The sequence below is a fragment of the Physeter macrocephalus genome, chromosome 11, assembly GCF_002837175.3.
Source record: "Physeter macrocephalus isolate SW-GA chromosome 11, ASM283717v5, whole genome shotgun sequence".
Classification (NCBI taxonomy): domain Eukaryota; kingdom Metazoa; phylum Chordata; class Mammalia; order Artiodactyla; family Physeteridae; genus Physeter; species Physeter macrocephalus.
Genome location: NC_041224.1, coordinates 167,475,514 through 167,490,339, shown reverse-complemented (window position 1 = coordinate 167,490,339; position 14,826 = coordinate 167,475,514). Strand labels below are relative to the sequence as shown.

General features: G+C 44.7%; 1 protein-coding gene across 1 annotated transcript in view; it reads left to right on the top strand.

The window, feature by feature from the left end:
- Positions 1 to 14,826, top strand: part of KCNK10 (potassium two pore domain channel subfamily K member 10) — a 141,199-nt gene that overhangs the window by 103,363 nt on the left and 23,010 nt on the right. The window contains exon 4 of the mRNA XM_007105681.2: positions 861 to 1,021. Coding sequence (XP_007105743.1) covers positions 861 to 1,021 — 161 coding nt within the window. The remainder of the gene's footprint in view (positions 1 to 860; positions 1,022 to 14,826) is intronic.

Sequence of the window (14,826 nt, the reverse complement as noted above, 5' to 3'; positions counted from 1 at the left end):
GGAGGGTGGGAGGGAGACGCAAGAGGGAAGAGATATGGGGATATATGTATACATATAGCTGATTCACTTTGTTACACAGCAGAAACTAACACACCATTGTAAAGCAATTATACTCCAATAAAGATGTTAAAAAAAAAAAAAAAGGAAGTCGGTGGGAGGAGAGGCAGGACTCAGATGATACAGAGTTCCCAACAAAGAGAAAAAGAGATCTGGGCAGGGCTAACCATCACTGTCAGTGCGAGCAAGAGTGCAGAGTGTTCCCCCCTCCACTCTTTACTGTTTTCCCAGTGTAGGGCTGTACGATCCATGGGTGCTTTCTGAGTTTGAACTAGACCACACATCCTCCTTAATGTGGAGCACCCATCACCCTAAGAAGCCAAATGCTGGAGACAACCACAGCCTGTCAGGTGGAGGGGATGGCCATGGGATGAGACTGTAAGGGAGAAGCTCTTTTTAAGTCTAAAAAAAGGAATGCTGAACCCTTCTCAGGTGTTCAGCGTCCCTAAACCAGACACATCCTAGATGTTTGATGTTTCTGAAATGGGTTGTACCATTTCCCATCAGGAATGCAATTCTGGGTGATCATAGATTTCCTAAAATGTCATCTAATGAAACACAATAAGATCCTGGTAACCTGGATCCTTTTGAAAGTATTTACAGGGAGAGAAGGAAGAGAAGCAATGGAATACTCTTCTGAATTTTATAGGGTCTTGGAAATGAAGTTCTGCTCCTAAAACTCATGAAGTGGAGGGCCCGGGGAATGGAGAAACCCTTTAAGAAGTCCAGATTCTTTCGTTCAGTGCTGTAATTTCTCTGGCGCCTCACCATTCTCCCTCTCTCTTTTTAATATTTCTCACCAGGGTATGGGAATATTGCTCCAAGCACTGAAGGAGGCAAAATCTTTTGCATTTTATATGCCATCTTTGGAATTCCACTTTTTGGTTTCTTATTGGCTGGAATTGGAGACCAACTTGGAACCATTTTTGGGAAGAGCATTGCAAGAGTGGAGAAGGTCTTTCGAGTGAGTACTACCATCTATTTAAACCCTAACCTCTGTGATCCAGTTGGCTTTGGCCTGACAGGATCCGGAAGGAATTACCAGGGTGTTATTGTATCATTATCACTTTTAATGGAATAATTCAATGTTATGGTAGTATTTTTAATTTTGGCCCATGGTAGTCACAGGTACTGTGCTCTAAACTCTTGTCTCTTGTCGGTCTTCCTGGAAGCACAACACAAGAGGGTTAAGTATAGATTTCCAACACAGATTTTCTGAAGAGGTGAGGCATATGTAATTTCTTATGAAAGGTGGAAGATGGGTTCCTTAGTGTGTTGGCAATAAAGTAGAGAATTATAAATCCATCCATTTTGTTATTGGAGCTCCTTCACTTTATTTCCAAGCACAGCATCTTCAGGCTGATCCTGGCTTCTAAGACCTCTTCCAGAAGCCTGCATGTTCTAGACATTGCTTTGTGCTATGTATCTGTCTCCTCATGCCCCCGCCCCGCACTGCTGAGTGCTCCATCAGCAGTAGTACGTTAACATACTAATTCATACTAAGGTGTTGATGATTGCTATTGCCTTAATTAGGTTTTTCCTCTTGAGAATACTCACCTTTAAACAAGGGACAAAAATCTCAACTCAAGGAATTTATTTTCTACAGGTGGCATTCCTGGCATCAGTGACAGGCATGTAGAATAGAGGTGATTGGACTGGGGTTTCCAAAGCCCTTTAGCTCACACCTGTTCACATAGTTTAACAGGACCCTAGTTTTACTTAGGTGTTAGGTTATTTCTGCTCTCTTTCTCAGTTTTGACATAATTCTCAAGTCTTTCAAAACTTCTTCAGGGAATTATTTCTTATGATGACTTCATATTTGAAAATGGTAATTTGAGATCTTTTTCAGAATCTGGCAATGATGGGCAAAGATAGATCAATGGTAAGTTCTAAGGCTGTGCTTGTTTTCCCCTCTGAGACAAGAAATCATGACATAAACTTCTCTTTAGAAGAATGCAAGGTAGCTCTCCCCTCGAGAGCTACCAGTTTCAGAAATTCTGGTAGAGTTGAGTGGAGGAATAAGGCACTAGAGCTGGCTTAGAGTCACCTTCTATAAGCTCAGTGATCTTGGGTGAGCTGCCTCAGTTTACTCATCGGCAAAATGGGATGGAATTTGAATTTAAGGTCCGGGTGATGATTAAATGAAATAATGTATGGAAAAGAGCTTGGTACAGGGCCAGACACAGAGTTCAGTGCTGCTGTGTGTCTGTCTCCTGAAAGAAGCACTTGTTGGCAGGCTAGCCACCCATTCAAATTTCATGAGTAGCTCGGTGACATGGGGGCTTTCCTGGAATGTTCCACAGTCTTTGCCCCGAAATGCTGGCTGGCCTCATTAGAACATGCGCCTGGGCCCCGTGGTCACCATGGAAACCATCAGTGTTCAGCTTCTGTGCTTCTCAGATGCTCGTCTCCCTAAACCAGATGTGGCAACCTTGTCTCCAAGAGCAGTTTTGAACTTCTCAGAGGTACCCTTTTAGCCGTGGCCTCTTGGCTTCTGATTTAGAGAAAAATGAATCTGGCGGATTAAACACTCAGAAGAACGGAGTCAAATGGAGAAATGACTGATCTGGCATTTCTATTTTTATATAGCTTCTCTAGATCTGAGTTTATTTGTAGAAAGAAAGGATCGGACTACAGGCTTTTGAAATCCCCCTTTAGCAAAAATAAAATATGGTTACTGTATTCTAAATGAGGGAGGAGGTTGCAATCATTTAATGACATCTGCTGCTGAAACTGGGGACTTAGTTCCCATAACGAATTTCGGACTGCAAGTGCAGAGGACTGTTCTTCCCCTTAAAGATGCCTCTCAAATGGATCATTCACAGGACTCTGGGACAGAGCCTTCAAAATCTCGTTTCATTTTTTTTTTAAGATGTATTATTTATTTATTTATTTATTTATTTTATTTACTTTTGGCTGTGTCAGGTCTTAGTTAAGGCACGTGGGATCTTCGCTGGGGCACGCAGGATCTTTCGTTGCGGTGTGCGGGCTCTTCCTTGTGGCGTGTGGGCTTCTCTCTAGTTGTGCCGTGGGTTCCAAGAGCACGTGCGCTCTGTAGTTTGCGGCACGAGGGCTCTCTAGTTGTGGCGCATGGGCTTAGTTGCCCCGTGGCACGTGGGATCTTAGTTCCCCGACCAGGGATTGAAAGGGTGTCCCCTGCATTGCAAGGTGGATTCTTTACCACTGGACCACCAGGGAAGCCCCTCACGTTTCATTTTTATGCTGATGGCCCACTCAGGTCCTTGCAGTGCCATCAAAGACTGGGAGTCTTTTAGGAAAAGGAGCGGCAGTATATTACCAAATTGGCAGCACACGATGTATGTGTTTGCAGAACATTTGGAGGGGCTGTGGAAGGGGTGTCTGAGTTCCGGGAGGAACATGGGTGCACTTCCTGAAACTACAAACAACTGATTCTGCAGCAGTTTGCTTGCTGCATGCAGTTTTGGTGGAAAATCTCAAAGCTTTTTGCTTTTCATTTAAACTACATCTAAAAGGCCCGTTACCCTTAGGTGATTATATGAGAACCGAAAATTGTACAAACCAACAAAGCTTGGGGTTGTGAAGTTTTAGTTCCCATGAGGAAGGTTTATTTTTTATTTATTTACCTGCTCACTGATTAAGCCTTTCCATTCATCTGGTGTGTTTTCTCTCACCTCTAGGAAGGAGAGGATTTTTAGTGGAGTAAAGAGAAAATATAAAATCTAGGTGCCTATATTCTGAGGTGATATGATTTGGTTTCTTCTATGCCGTTCCAGGTCTGAGCCTCATTGTAAAGAATTGTGGAGACTTATCGTATTATATAGAAATGCCAAAAGCATTCCTGAATACCCGACTGTTGGGGTTTTTATGGGGTGAATAAATGAAAACTCTTTTTTCCCCTCTGGAGTTCAGAACTAATTGAGAAATAGACACAGGAGTCAGATGGAGATTAAAAGGTCAGCTTTATTGCTGATAAGCTCATCAGAGAATATAGGTTTAGCTTTGATGCCAAAAGGACTTACTAACCATTTTCACCCTGAATTAGAAGAATTTCCCTGCTGTATTAGTTTTCTATTGCTGTGTAACAAATTAGTACAAATGTAGATGCTTAAAGCAATACTTGTTTATTATGTCATAGTTGTGTAGGTGAGACGTCTGGGCAGGCTTGGCTGGGCTCTGGATCTAGGGAAGAATCTGCTTCCACACTCATTCAGGTCTTGGCAAAGAATAGTTCCCTGTGGTTATAGGACTGAGAGTCCTGTTTCCTTGCTGGTTGTCTGGTGGGGGCCATTCTTACCTTTGAGGTTGCCTGCATTCCTTGGCCTCCATCTTCAAAACCAGCATGGAACCCTTCTTCTATCTCTATGACTTCCCCTCTGTGCTATTCCGTCAGCTGGAGAAAGCACCATGCTTTTAAGGGTTCATGTGATTAGATCAGACCCACGTGGACAATCTCCCTATCTTAACGTGAACTGTGCCCTATAACATAACAGAGTCATGGGAGTAATCGCTCATCATATCACAGGTTCTGGGGATTAGGGTGGGGCATCTTCTCTGGTCATTTTAGAAAGTCTGCCTGCCACTCCATCTTGGTCGTTGGTAGCACAGGCCTCCTCAGTGAGGGCAGGGTCTGCTCCAGTGTCCTTACTACATCATAGAGAGCAAAAGAGTGCAGCTCTCTGCAGCAGATGGTTTCAAACAAGAGATGAAAGAGGCTGAGCCAAGGGAGCTCAGTCCCTTCTGCTGAGTCCACTGGATAAGACATTGTCTGGCTGAGCAGCGGGGGTAGAGATATGGAGTGTTACTCTAGCTGGAGTCCTTCTACGTGGAACATGAAAATGGACATTGCCCCCAACGTCGATTTACAGTGGATTAAGAATTTGACACTTACTCATCTCGCATAGCAAGAAGGCTAGAGGAAGATTGTTTCAGGTTTGGTGCATCAGTTTCCCAGTGACAAGTTAAGGATTCTGGTGCCAATTCCAATGTGTGGATTTTTCCGCACACCACCAAGTAATTCTCTGGCACCAGCTGGGTGTCACTACAGTTCAACTCAATTCTGACACTATCTGTCTGGAATTAGCATCAGATCCCACAGGTTAAGGGCTGAGTCCTACAAGCCTGCCCTCCACTTTAGATGCCAATTGCAAGTTCAGCTTGTTACCCGTGCTTCTGATGAATGGCTGAAAATCAGAGGTTCCCACAGCATCTTCCTTCCTTGGGTTCAATTAATTTGTTAGAGTGGCTTACAGAACTCAGGAAACCAGCTTATTCACTAGATTACTGGTTTATCACAAAGGATATTTAAAGATATGAATCAAAAGTGAGATGAAGAGATACACAGGGAGAGGTCGGAAAACAATGGAGCTTCTGTCCCCAGGGCATTTGGGGCCTGGCATGGTGGCATGTGGAGTGTTACGGTTCACCGACCTGGAAACTCTCTGAATCTCCTCCTTTTTGAGTTTTTATGGAGGTTTCATCACATAGGCGTGATTGATTCCATCGTTGGCCATTGGTGATCAAGTCAACTTCCAGCCCGTCTCCTCTCCTGGGAAATTGGGGGTTGGAGGTGGGGTGGGGTGGGACTGAAATTTCCAGCCCTCTATTCCTGGTTGGTTTCCCTGGTAACCAACCCCCATCTTTAGGTGATCCCAAAGCTACCTCATTAACATAACAAAAGAACCTTTATGGCTCTCGTCACAGGAAATTCCCAAGGGTTTTAGGAGCCCTGTGCCAGGAAAGCCCAAGACCAAATACATATTTCTTGTTCTCAATCACAACATCGCACGCGTATACCCAGGTTTGTTCTCTTTCTGCTCGGCTGTCTTTGGCACGTTAGCTTTGCGTCCTCAGGCTTGTGACCACCTTGTTTGCAAGATGGCTGCCTCAGGACCAAATAGCATGTTTTCACTCAACCACATTTAAAAAAATTATTGATTTATATTGAGGTATAGCTGATATACAATACTGTAGGTTACAGTATAGTGTACAATACAGTGATTCACAATTTTTAAAGGTTATACTCCACTTATAGTTATAATAAAGTATTGGCTATATTCCCTGTATTGTACAATATATCCTTGTAGCTTATTTATTTTATACATGATAGTTTGTACCTCTTAATCCCCCACCCCTCCCCCCTGCCTCTTCCCACTGGTGACCACTAATTTGTTCTCTATATCTGTGAGTCCGCTTCTTTTTTGTTATATTCACTAGTTTGCTGTAGCTTTTAGATTCCACATATAAGTGATGTCATATAGTATTTGACTTTCTCTGATTACTCAACCACATTTAAGGTAAGACAAAAAGGGCTCCTTTTATGGGAGAAAAATCTTGCCCCAAATTTTCCCTGCAACTTCCTCTTCTGTGTCATTGACCAGAACTGGGTCGCATGACCATTCCTACCTGCAAGGGAGCTTAGGAAAGTGAGTAATTGACAAAGGAGAATGGGGTGGATTGATTTAGACCAGTGGTTCTCAACGTGTGGTCGCTGGACCAGCAGCAGCAGTAGCATCCTCTGGGAACTTGTTAGACATGGAAATTCTTAGAGAAGTTGGGGCCCAGCAATCTGTGTCTGCCAAGCTTTCCAGGTGATTCTGATGCCTGCTAAAGTTTCAGAACCCCAAGGCACCGAGGAATCATGTTTCATCTCCAGCTGTGATGAACAAAGTTAGAATTCTGGGAGCAAAGGAGAAGTTGGGGTAAGCAAGTGACAGCATCTGCTACAGGTGTCAGTCAACTGCTAGCCACATGGCCCACTCACAGTGATGCCGCCCTCTCTCCCCCTTACGTATCGATAAATTCGGTGGCCTTTGGGATCCTTGACTGAGGAGAGGCTAACTTATACGATACCTAACAAACCACCAGCTTACTCACCCCCCTCCCCCAGGTCTGCTGCTGCCTGGGCAATTCTCCAGACTTTAGGGTTTTTTAGGGGAAGAGAGCCAGGCATGGCATGGCTCTTCAGAGCTTTGGCCTCCAGTCACAACCCACTGGCCTGAACAAGTCACACTGCTCTATCCAACTGCAAAGAGGGCTGGGAATGCATTGTTTGATCTCCACGACGGGGAGGGGATGGGAAAATAGGTGAGTACTAGTAATGTCATGTGCAGATTCCCTGGGACTACCTGTTGGCTCCGCTCTAGGGTGACAAGCATCCCTGGAATTTAGATACAGGTGGTCCATGGATCACCCTTTGCGGAACACATCTCCAGTGAAACTCATATCGCATCCAACAAAAATGGAGCCCCTGATTTGTTGTGACTTGCCTAAAACCACACAGTGAGTTGAGTGAGTGAGCCTGGACTTGGGATAATTTATAAGTATTTATATAACATAAAGCAAAAATAATCCTTTCTAGGTTTCCAGCAGGAAATCTGGGCAATTAGCAAGGAAGGATAATTACTTGGGATTGAGCAGGAATTACTTGGGTTCCAAAGGAGATTTTTTTTAAAAATTTATTTATTTTATTTATTTATTTTTGGCTCTGTTGGGTCGTCCTTGCTATGCGTGGTCTTTCTCTACCTGCAGCGAGCGGGGGCTACTCTTCGTTGTGGTGTGCAGGCTTCTCACGGCAGTGACTTCTCTTGTTGCAGAGCATGGGCTCTAGGCACACTGGCTTCAGTAGTTGTGGCACACGGGTTCAGTAGTTGTGGCTCGCGGGCTCTAGAACGCAAGCTCAGTAGTTGTGGCGCACTGGCTTAGTTGCTCCGCGGCATGTGGGATCTTCCCGGACCAGGCTTGAACCCGTATCCCTGCATTGGCAGGCGGATTCTTAACCACTCTGCCACCAGGGAAGCCCCCAAAGCAGATTTTGGAAGTGGGCAGCCTCTTCTTCCCCTGCTGTGGGCTGGCTCTTTTGCTGGGCTGGGCCGACTGTCACTTGATAGGATACTGTAAGAAACCTGGTCAGATTTTGGACTGGATCCCATTTTCTTGCTCTGAGCTGGACTTTGGCCTCTGGTAGGAAGCAGCTGCCTTTTTTTTAGCTGGCTGATTAGCAGGTTTTCTGATATTATCTCTAAAACCAAGGGACACTTTTTTTCTTCTTTGGCCTCCCTCCCAAGGATACAGCAGAAATGTGTATTTGCCTTTGGAACGCAAGGAGCCTGGGTGTAGCTGACAAATAGTAGCATGTTACCCTAGGCTTATCGGTGCTGTGATAACCTGGGGACTTTAGAACCCACCAAATGCTTACAACAGGGTGCTGACAATCTCAGTCTGGTAATGATGTTCAATTAGTGGGCTAATGGATCACTCTGGATTGCAGGAAGGGGCTGGTGGAGGAAGCCTAGGACTCCTGGAGCCCTCTGCCATGTGCCTGGCCTGAGTCTAAGAAAGATTTTGAAGAACACCCTTGGCAGGAGACTTGTTTCTCACAGCGTGTCTTTGAACTGGTCCCCAGAAGCAATGGGGATAACAAAATTATTATTATGTCAAGAAGACAAAAGCCCTTGTTTTGGAAACTGGGTATTATTCTCGGCTCTTTGGGTTCAACCACAATTTCCAATTCCTAGTATTAGTGGAAAAGTTCGTTGGGGTACTAGTTATGTACTCCAGCATCTTGCCTAAATAGCAGGGGGCCGGGGAGGGCCAGATGGTGGGCTGAGAGCACCCGAGGGTCTGCGTGTGTTTATGTGTGTGTACGTGTGTCTTTCTGCCTCTATGACATGCCCCCACTCGTGCATACCATATTAAACATGCCTGAGAAATAACCCAGTAGGACTAATGTTGCATGAATATTGTGTTTATTTTGATCAGAGAGAAGACCCTGGTTTTTAATGTGAACAACTGCTTTCATACTTCCCCTAAGGGGCTAGAAGGGGGTGCGAGGAGTTGTTTTTATTTTTTATTTTTTATTTTTTATTTTTTTATTTTTATTTTTTTTGCGGTACGCGGGCCTCTCACTGTTGTGGCCTCTCCCATTGCGGAGCACAGGCTCTGGACGCGCAGGCTCAGCGGCCGTGGCTCACGGGCCCAGCCGCTCCACGGCATGCGGGATCTTCCCGGACCGGGGCACGAACCCGTGTCCCCTGCATCGGCAGGCGGACCCTCAACCACTGCGCCACCAGGGAAGCCCTAAATGCACAGAAGGCAAATATTTTTAAAGCTTTCTCAACCAGGTTCAGAACAGCTGAATTAATTTAAGAATATTGTCCCAGATGTGCACTTGGGACAAACTATATAAGTGACATCCACAAAACAGACTGCACAGCATCTCTTAATCACAGCCGTGACACAGTTTGTCCATGATGGTCCTTTGTTTCTCCCTTCCTCTGATGCAGGCTTGCTCTGCCTCAGCTCTGTGGACATTTTGGGCTGGATAATTGTCATGGGACCTGTCCTGTGCATTGTAGGAAGTTTAGCAGCTTCCCTGGCCTCTATTCACTAGATGCCAGTGTCATCAGTGCTTCCGGTATGACAACCAAAAATATCTCCAGACATGACTAAATATCCCCTTGAGGGCAAAATCATCCAGGTAAGAACCGTGACTCTGCTGGGATTTAAGGCATCAATTGCCCCACAGGTCCCAAGGGGTGGGCCCTGGTCCCCTGGCTGAATCTTCCACACAAGCTCTGGTGTCTCCATCCATGGTCCTGTCCAGTTCTTCAGTGCCAGTGCCGTTCCCACTCGGAATTCTCTTCTCTCAGATAGGTCCTTGAAGAGGGCTTTAGAAATTTTATACTCTGGGAGTAAGATCATTTCTCACCAATAAGGGAACATGCCTAGCGACTTGATTCTGATGATATACGCAAAGATAGTTGGTTCTGCTACTCTTCAGCAGGCATACCGTCTCAGCACTCTCTCTAGCTGGCTCACTGGAGACTAGTCTAATATACGATTCTTCCTCTTTCTTGACTGTCTTTGATAACTGGCCAGTGTCCCTTTGGTGTTTCCTACTGCCATCTGGGATCACCATGGGAGGTTTTTGTTTGTTTGTTTTTTTATAAATTTATTTTATTTATTTATTTTTGGCTGCCTTGGGTCTTCATTGCTGCTCACGGGCTTTCCCTAGTTGGCAGTGAGCGGGGGCTACTCTTCGTCATGGTGCGTGGGCTTCTCATTGCGGTGGCTTCTCTTGTTGCGGAGCACGGGCTGTAGGCGCGCAGGCTCCAGTAGTTGTGGCACGTGGGTTTCAGTAGTTGTGGTTCGCGGGCTCTGGAGCACAGGCTCAGTAGTTGCGGCGCACAGGCTTAGTTGCTCCACGGCGTGTGGGATCTTCCCGGACCAGGTCTTGAACCCTTGTCCCCTGCATCGGCAGGCGGATTCTTAACCACAGCGCCACCAGGGAAGCCCACCATGGGAGGTTTTAATGGCCTTTAAAATGCATCTTCACTGTTTCCTATAAACAGCAAGGCTATCAAATCTGCCTAAAATATAACTACTTAAAATACTGCCTGGATAGCATTTACCATTTAAATAGTTTTAAGGTAGCTTGAACAGAGACTCTTTTTTTTTCTTTCTGGTCCACTTTGATCACAGGTAACTTCTGGGAATCAGATTGTTACTTTAGGATGGGCATTCACTTATAAACTTCTGTATATAGGGATCTTTGTAGGGAGACTTGGATTTGTTATTTGTCTAGTGGGATTTGGTTGAGGCAGACTGAGTATTCTGGGACATCAGTATGGAAGTCTGGAGATAAGTTGCTCATCTGTTTGAGGATTTACTATATGCCAGACACTGGGTTGTGGGCTTTCCCTAGAGTAAGCTGTACAATAACCCTCTCAAAGGACCCTTCTTGCCTTCTTAGTTTTATGTGATTGGAAAGCTTGGACTGGTTCTGTGAACTATCCAAGGTCACCCAGCCCATAAGTGACAGCAGAGATTCCAAACGAGATTGCCCCGTCCCAATGTGCGCGCACAGACTTAGTTTTTCCACTATCCTTCCTTCCTTCTTTCTCTTGTAAGGTAGGGATAGCATCTGATGGTTCAGTAGAGTCTTTCATGAAAGGTTTAGTAAGACCTGAGGACAGACAAAGATGGCCAGTTGAGAAAAAAGCTAATATTGGCCCTGTCTTTATCTGCTCTCAAAGGGTTTTAGTTTTCCAGCTTTATCTCATCTATGGATACTTTGAATTGGACCATTGCCTCGGATTCTTCTCTCTGTACCTGCTCTAGCTCCTTAATCTGGCTGCTCATTGGCAAACATCTCTTTCTTGGTGTTCTCTTCTCCTGGAGATTAACCTAGGACTTAAATAAATGCCCCCTTGCTCGTGTCTGCTGTGTGATTAATGTGAAGGTGGGCTTATAATGTGAAAGTGGGCTTGTACTGTCTCGATGGCTGACTGGTTTGGGCCCATCTCTGCGAGGCGGGTTGCCAGGCAGACTGTGTTCTCCACTCTTCTGTTCATTTCTCCACTGTGTACAGCCCGCTCGGTGTTGACAATAAGAGGAACACACAGCTCTAAGCCAAGCTTCTTGGTGAGCCGAGGCTGCTGGTCTTGTCTTCCAAAGGCATTCTTCTTTCTCTGGATTCATCAGATTGCCTCAACAGTTTTGAGAACCTGGAGTTTGAGGGCATCAACATCAAGATTTTAATTCCCGCTTGGGATTTCATTCAGTCTTAACCTCAGGGAAAGTGGTGGAAGAAGCTCTTCCTAAACCACCATCCAAACGAGGAAGGTCTCTGGAACGTTTATACGGGTACTCCTTACCTGCCAGGTCTTGCCCATGGAAGAGATGGTCACTTCCTAGAATCCCAGGGGATTTATTGATGAAAACATTTTATATCTTTGCCTTTTGGAACTACTGAAAGTCCAGTGATGCCTTAGTATGTATGGTAAGCTGTTTTTAAAACTTCCAGGTACTTCTGAGTTATGAATTTAATCCAAGAATTTTATTAGTACTCACATTTTTATTAGTATCATAAAACCAGCTTAATAGGTGGATAATTTCCCATGTTCACCTTTCATCACCAGTTTTCACAGGATAGTTTGGGTCCTTTGGAGGACACTCATACAATAGAATAATAATCCTTTACCCTTTTATAGAACTCCCTACCTTTATTATATTACATTTATCAATATTAAAAAAAACTTTTTTTCTTTTACACTTAGCCTCATGCTACTTCTGTGAGCCAAGCGAGTAAAAAACACTCTAGTGTATCTTCCGACAAATTAGGTTCCTAAAAATTGAGAGATGCCATTGTTGAACCGTTGAGTCTGCCCATCCTGGAGCAGGGTATGTGGTCTGTGACTGGTATGTCAGTGGTCATTGATAAATTCCAAGTTGCTTTAGAACTTTTTGTTTTAGAAAAGGGGAAGTGTTTAGAATACATCATTACTGAGAGGTGTGCTTGTGTTCTGAACTTTCACCCCAAAGAGGCCGCTCCCTTGAGGGTGACAGCATGGTAGGCATGGTATGGTCACACTGCAGAGCAGACTGATGGCTTTGAGTAAGGAAGGGCTGCCCAAACTGATCGAGCCTAGGAAACGTGCATTCCTGTTAGAGGAATTACACTTTGTATTTTGGGGGAGAAAATACTTTGTTTTTTATTTTCTGAGGAGAGCTGCATTTGTGCCTCATAGCATTTTTGACTTAATGGTTTTGCACTATATCTTGGAAGTTTACTGCTGAGTTTTAGTCTCTTGTTAGGATAGAGCTGTGGTTCTCACCCTGTGGGTGGTGGGTCCCCAGGGGCCTGAGCTGCGATTTTAAAGGATCAGAGCATCATTTTGTACACCAAGCATTACTGGTAGATAGAATAAATAACGTCTCCTTTAAATACTTACTACCCTTTCCCAAATGTACGTAGAGGGGTAGTCATCAATAATTCACTTAAGCTCATTTAATAATATGATTCCTGGATTCATAGTAGCTTTTTTTTTTCTTTATGGGTTTGCACAATCAGTGGGTACCAAACGTCCTATTATTGTGTGGAGATTGAGGATTTTTTTTTAATATTCAAAAGGAATTCCCATACTCAGAAAAGTTGAGTACAAAAGTACAGAGCAACCCTGGCTTTTCAAATCAGTGCTGTTTCCAGGGAATGAACATTTTGGTTCTGGCCATAGTCACTGTTTCAGTGAGGGTCTCTTCATTTAAGGTGTCCACAGGAATTTGCTGGATACTTTAGAGCCTGCTTCAGCTTTTTCTTTAGGTCTATTTTGTTCTATTGGGGTAAAATACATATAACATAACATTTACCATGTTAACCATTTTTAAGCGTACAGCTCAGAGGCGTTAAGCACATTCACACTGTTGTGCAGCCATCACCACCCTCCATCTCTACAGCTTTTTCACCTTCCCAAACCGAAACCGTCTGCCCATTGAGCAGTAACTCCTCATTCCCTCCAACCTCCCAGCCCATGGCAACCTCTATCCTACTTTCTGTCTCTATGAATTTGGCTGCTCAAGATACTCATATAAACGGACTCATACAGTACTTCTCCTTTGCTGACTGGTTGCTTTCACTTAACGTAATGTCTTTAAGGACTCATGCATGTGGCATGTGTCAGCGTTTCCTTCCTTTTTAAGTCTGTTGTGTTCCACTGTATATATAGACCACATTTCGTTTATCTATTCGTCTGTCTCTCGATGGACACTTGGGTTGCTTTACCTTTTGGCGGTTGTGCATGATGCTGGATGTACAAGTATCTGTTCAAGTCCCTGTATTAATTCCTTTGGTTATATACCCGGAAATGGGATTGCTGGATCATATGGGAATTCTGTGTTTTATTTTTTGAGAAACTGCACTATTTTACATTCCCACCAGCAATGCCCAAGGGTTCCAGTTTCTCCACATCCTCACCAGCACTTGTTCTTTTCTTTTCTTTTTTTTCTTCAACTTTTATAGGCCACAAGACAACAACAATCAGGTAACTTGCTACCTGATTGTCCTCTAAAATCTGGGCTGCTCCAAGGCTGTCATTCTGTTCCATGGGGGGCAAAGTGGAGAGGCTGTGCTTTGGGCCCTGCCTCCCTCTTACACCCCCTCCCCTCCTCCCGCTCTCACCTCCAGCTGTGCCCCTGTGCTTATTCCCACTCTGCTTCCCCAGCTCTGGCCATGCACCAGCGCTGCTAGGAGGGAGGGCGGCTCACCACCAGGCCAACCGGGGCCTCGCATGCTGTTGGCACCTGGTTTCCACCTGGCCTTGCTGCTGCTTTGAAATCCTTTCTTCACCTCATAATGATTCACTCTCCAGCTCCTCGCTCTGGTTGCTCCTTTATACCTCTCCCCAGGTCGACTTCATAAGCAGTTATCAAATAACGCCTTTTGTGTTCTCAACAGGGTGGGGGCGTGGCCATAAACAAAGACAGTCCCTTCTTCCAAGGAGAAAACAGACATGTATGAAGACCAGTGTCCATAGTGAGACCAGGGCTGGGGCAGGCGGCCTCAGAAGTCACATGGCCTCAGTGCGTAAGCCCTGATCACCAGCCACATGACCCCGGTCTGTGCCTCAGTTTCCTTACTTGAAAAATGGGGATAAAAATAGTAGCTACCTCTTTGGGCACTTAGTTGATGCATAAGAGCAATGCCTGGCATCCAGTTAGCACTCAATAAATGTTATTCATTGTTATGATAAGCACATTGTTAGCTTAGGGAGCCCAGGGGAGGGCCTTGTGAATTCTAGCTTGTGTATTTGACGTCACACACTTTTTCAATGATGGACCTGTTTTGTGTAGCTAATGGATTGTTCTCTTTAAGTAAAACATAAGGGCTTTTTTTTTTTTTAACATCTTTATTAGAGTATAATTGCTTTACAATGATGTGTTAGTCTCTGCTTCATAACAAAGTGAATCAGTTATACATATACATATGTCCCCATATCTCTTCCCTCTTGCGTC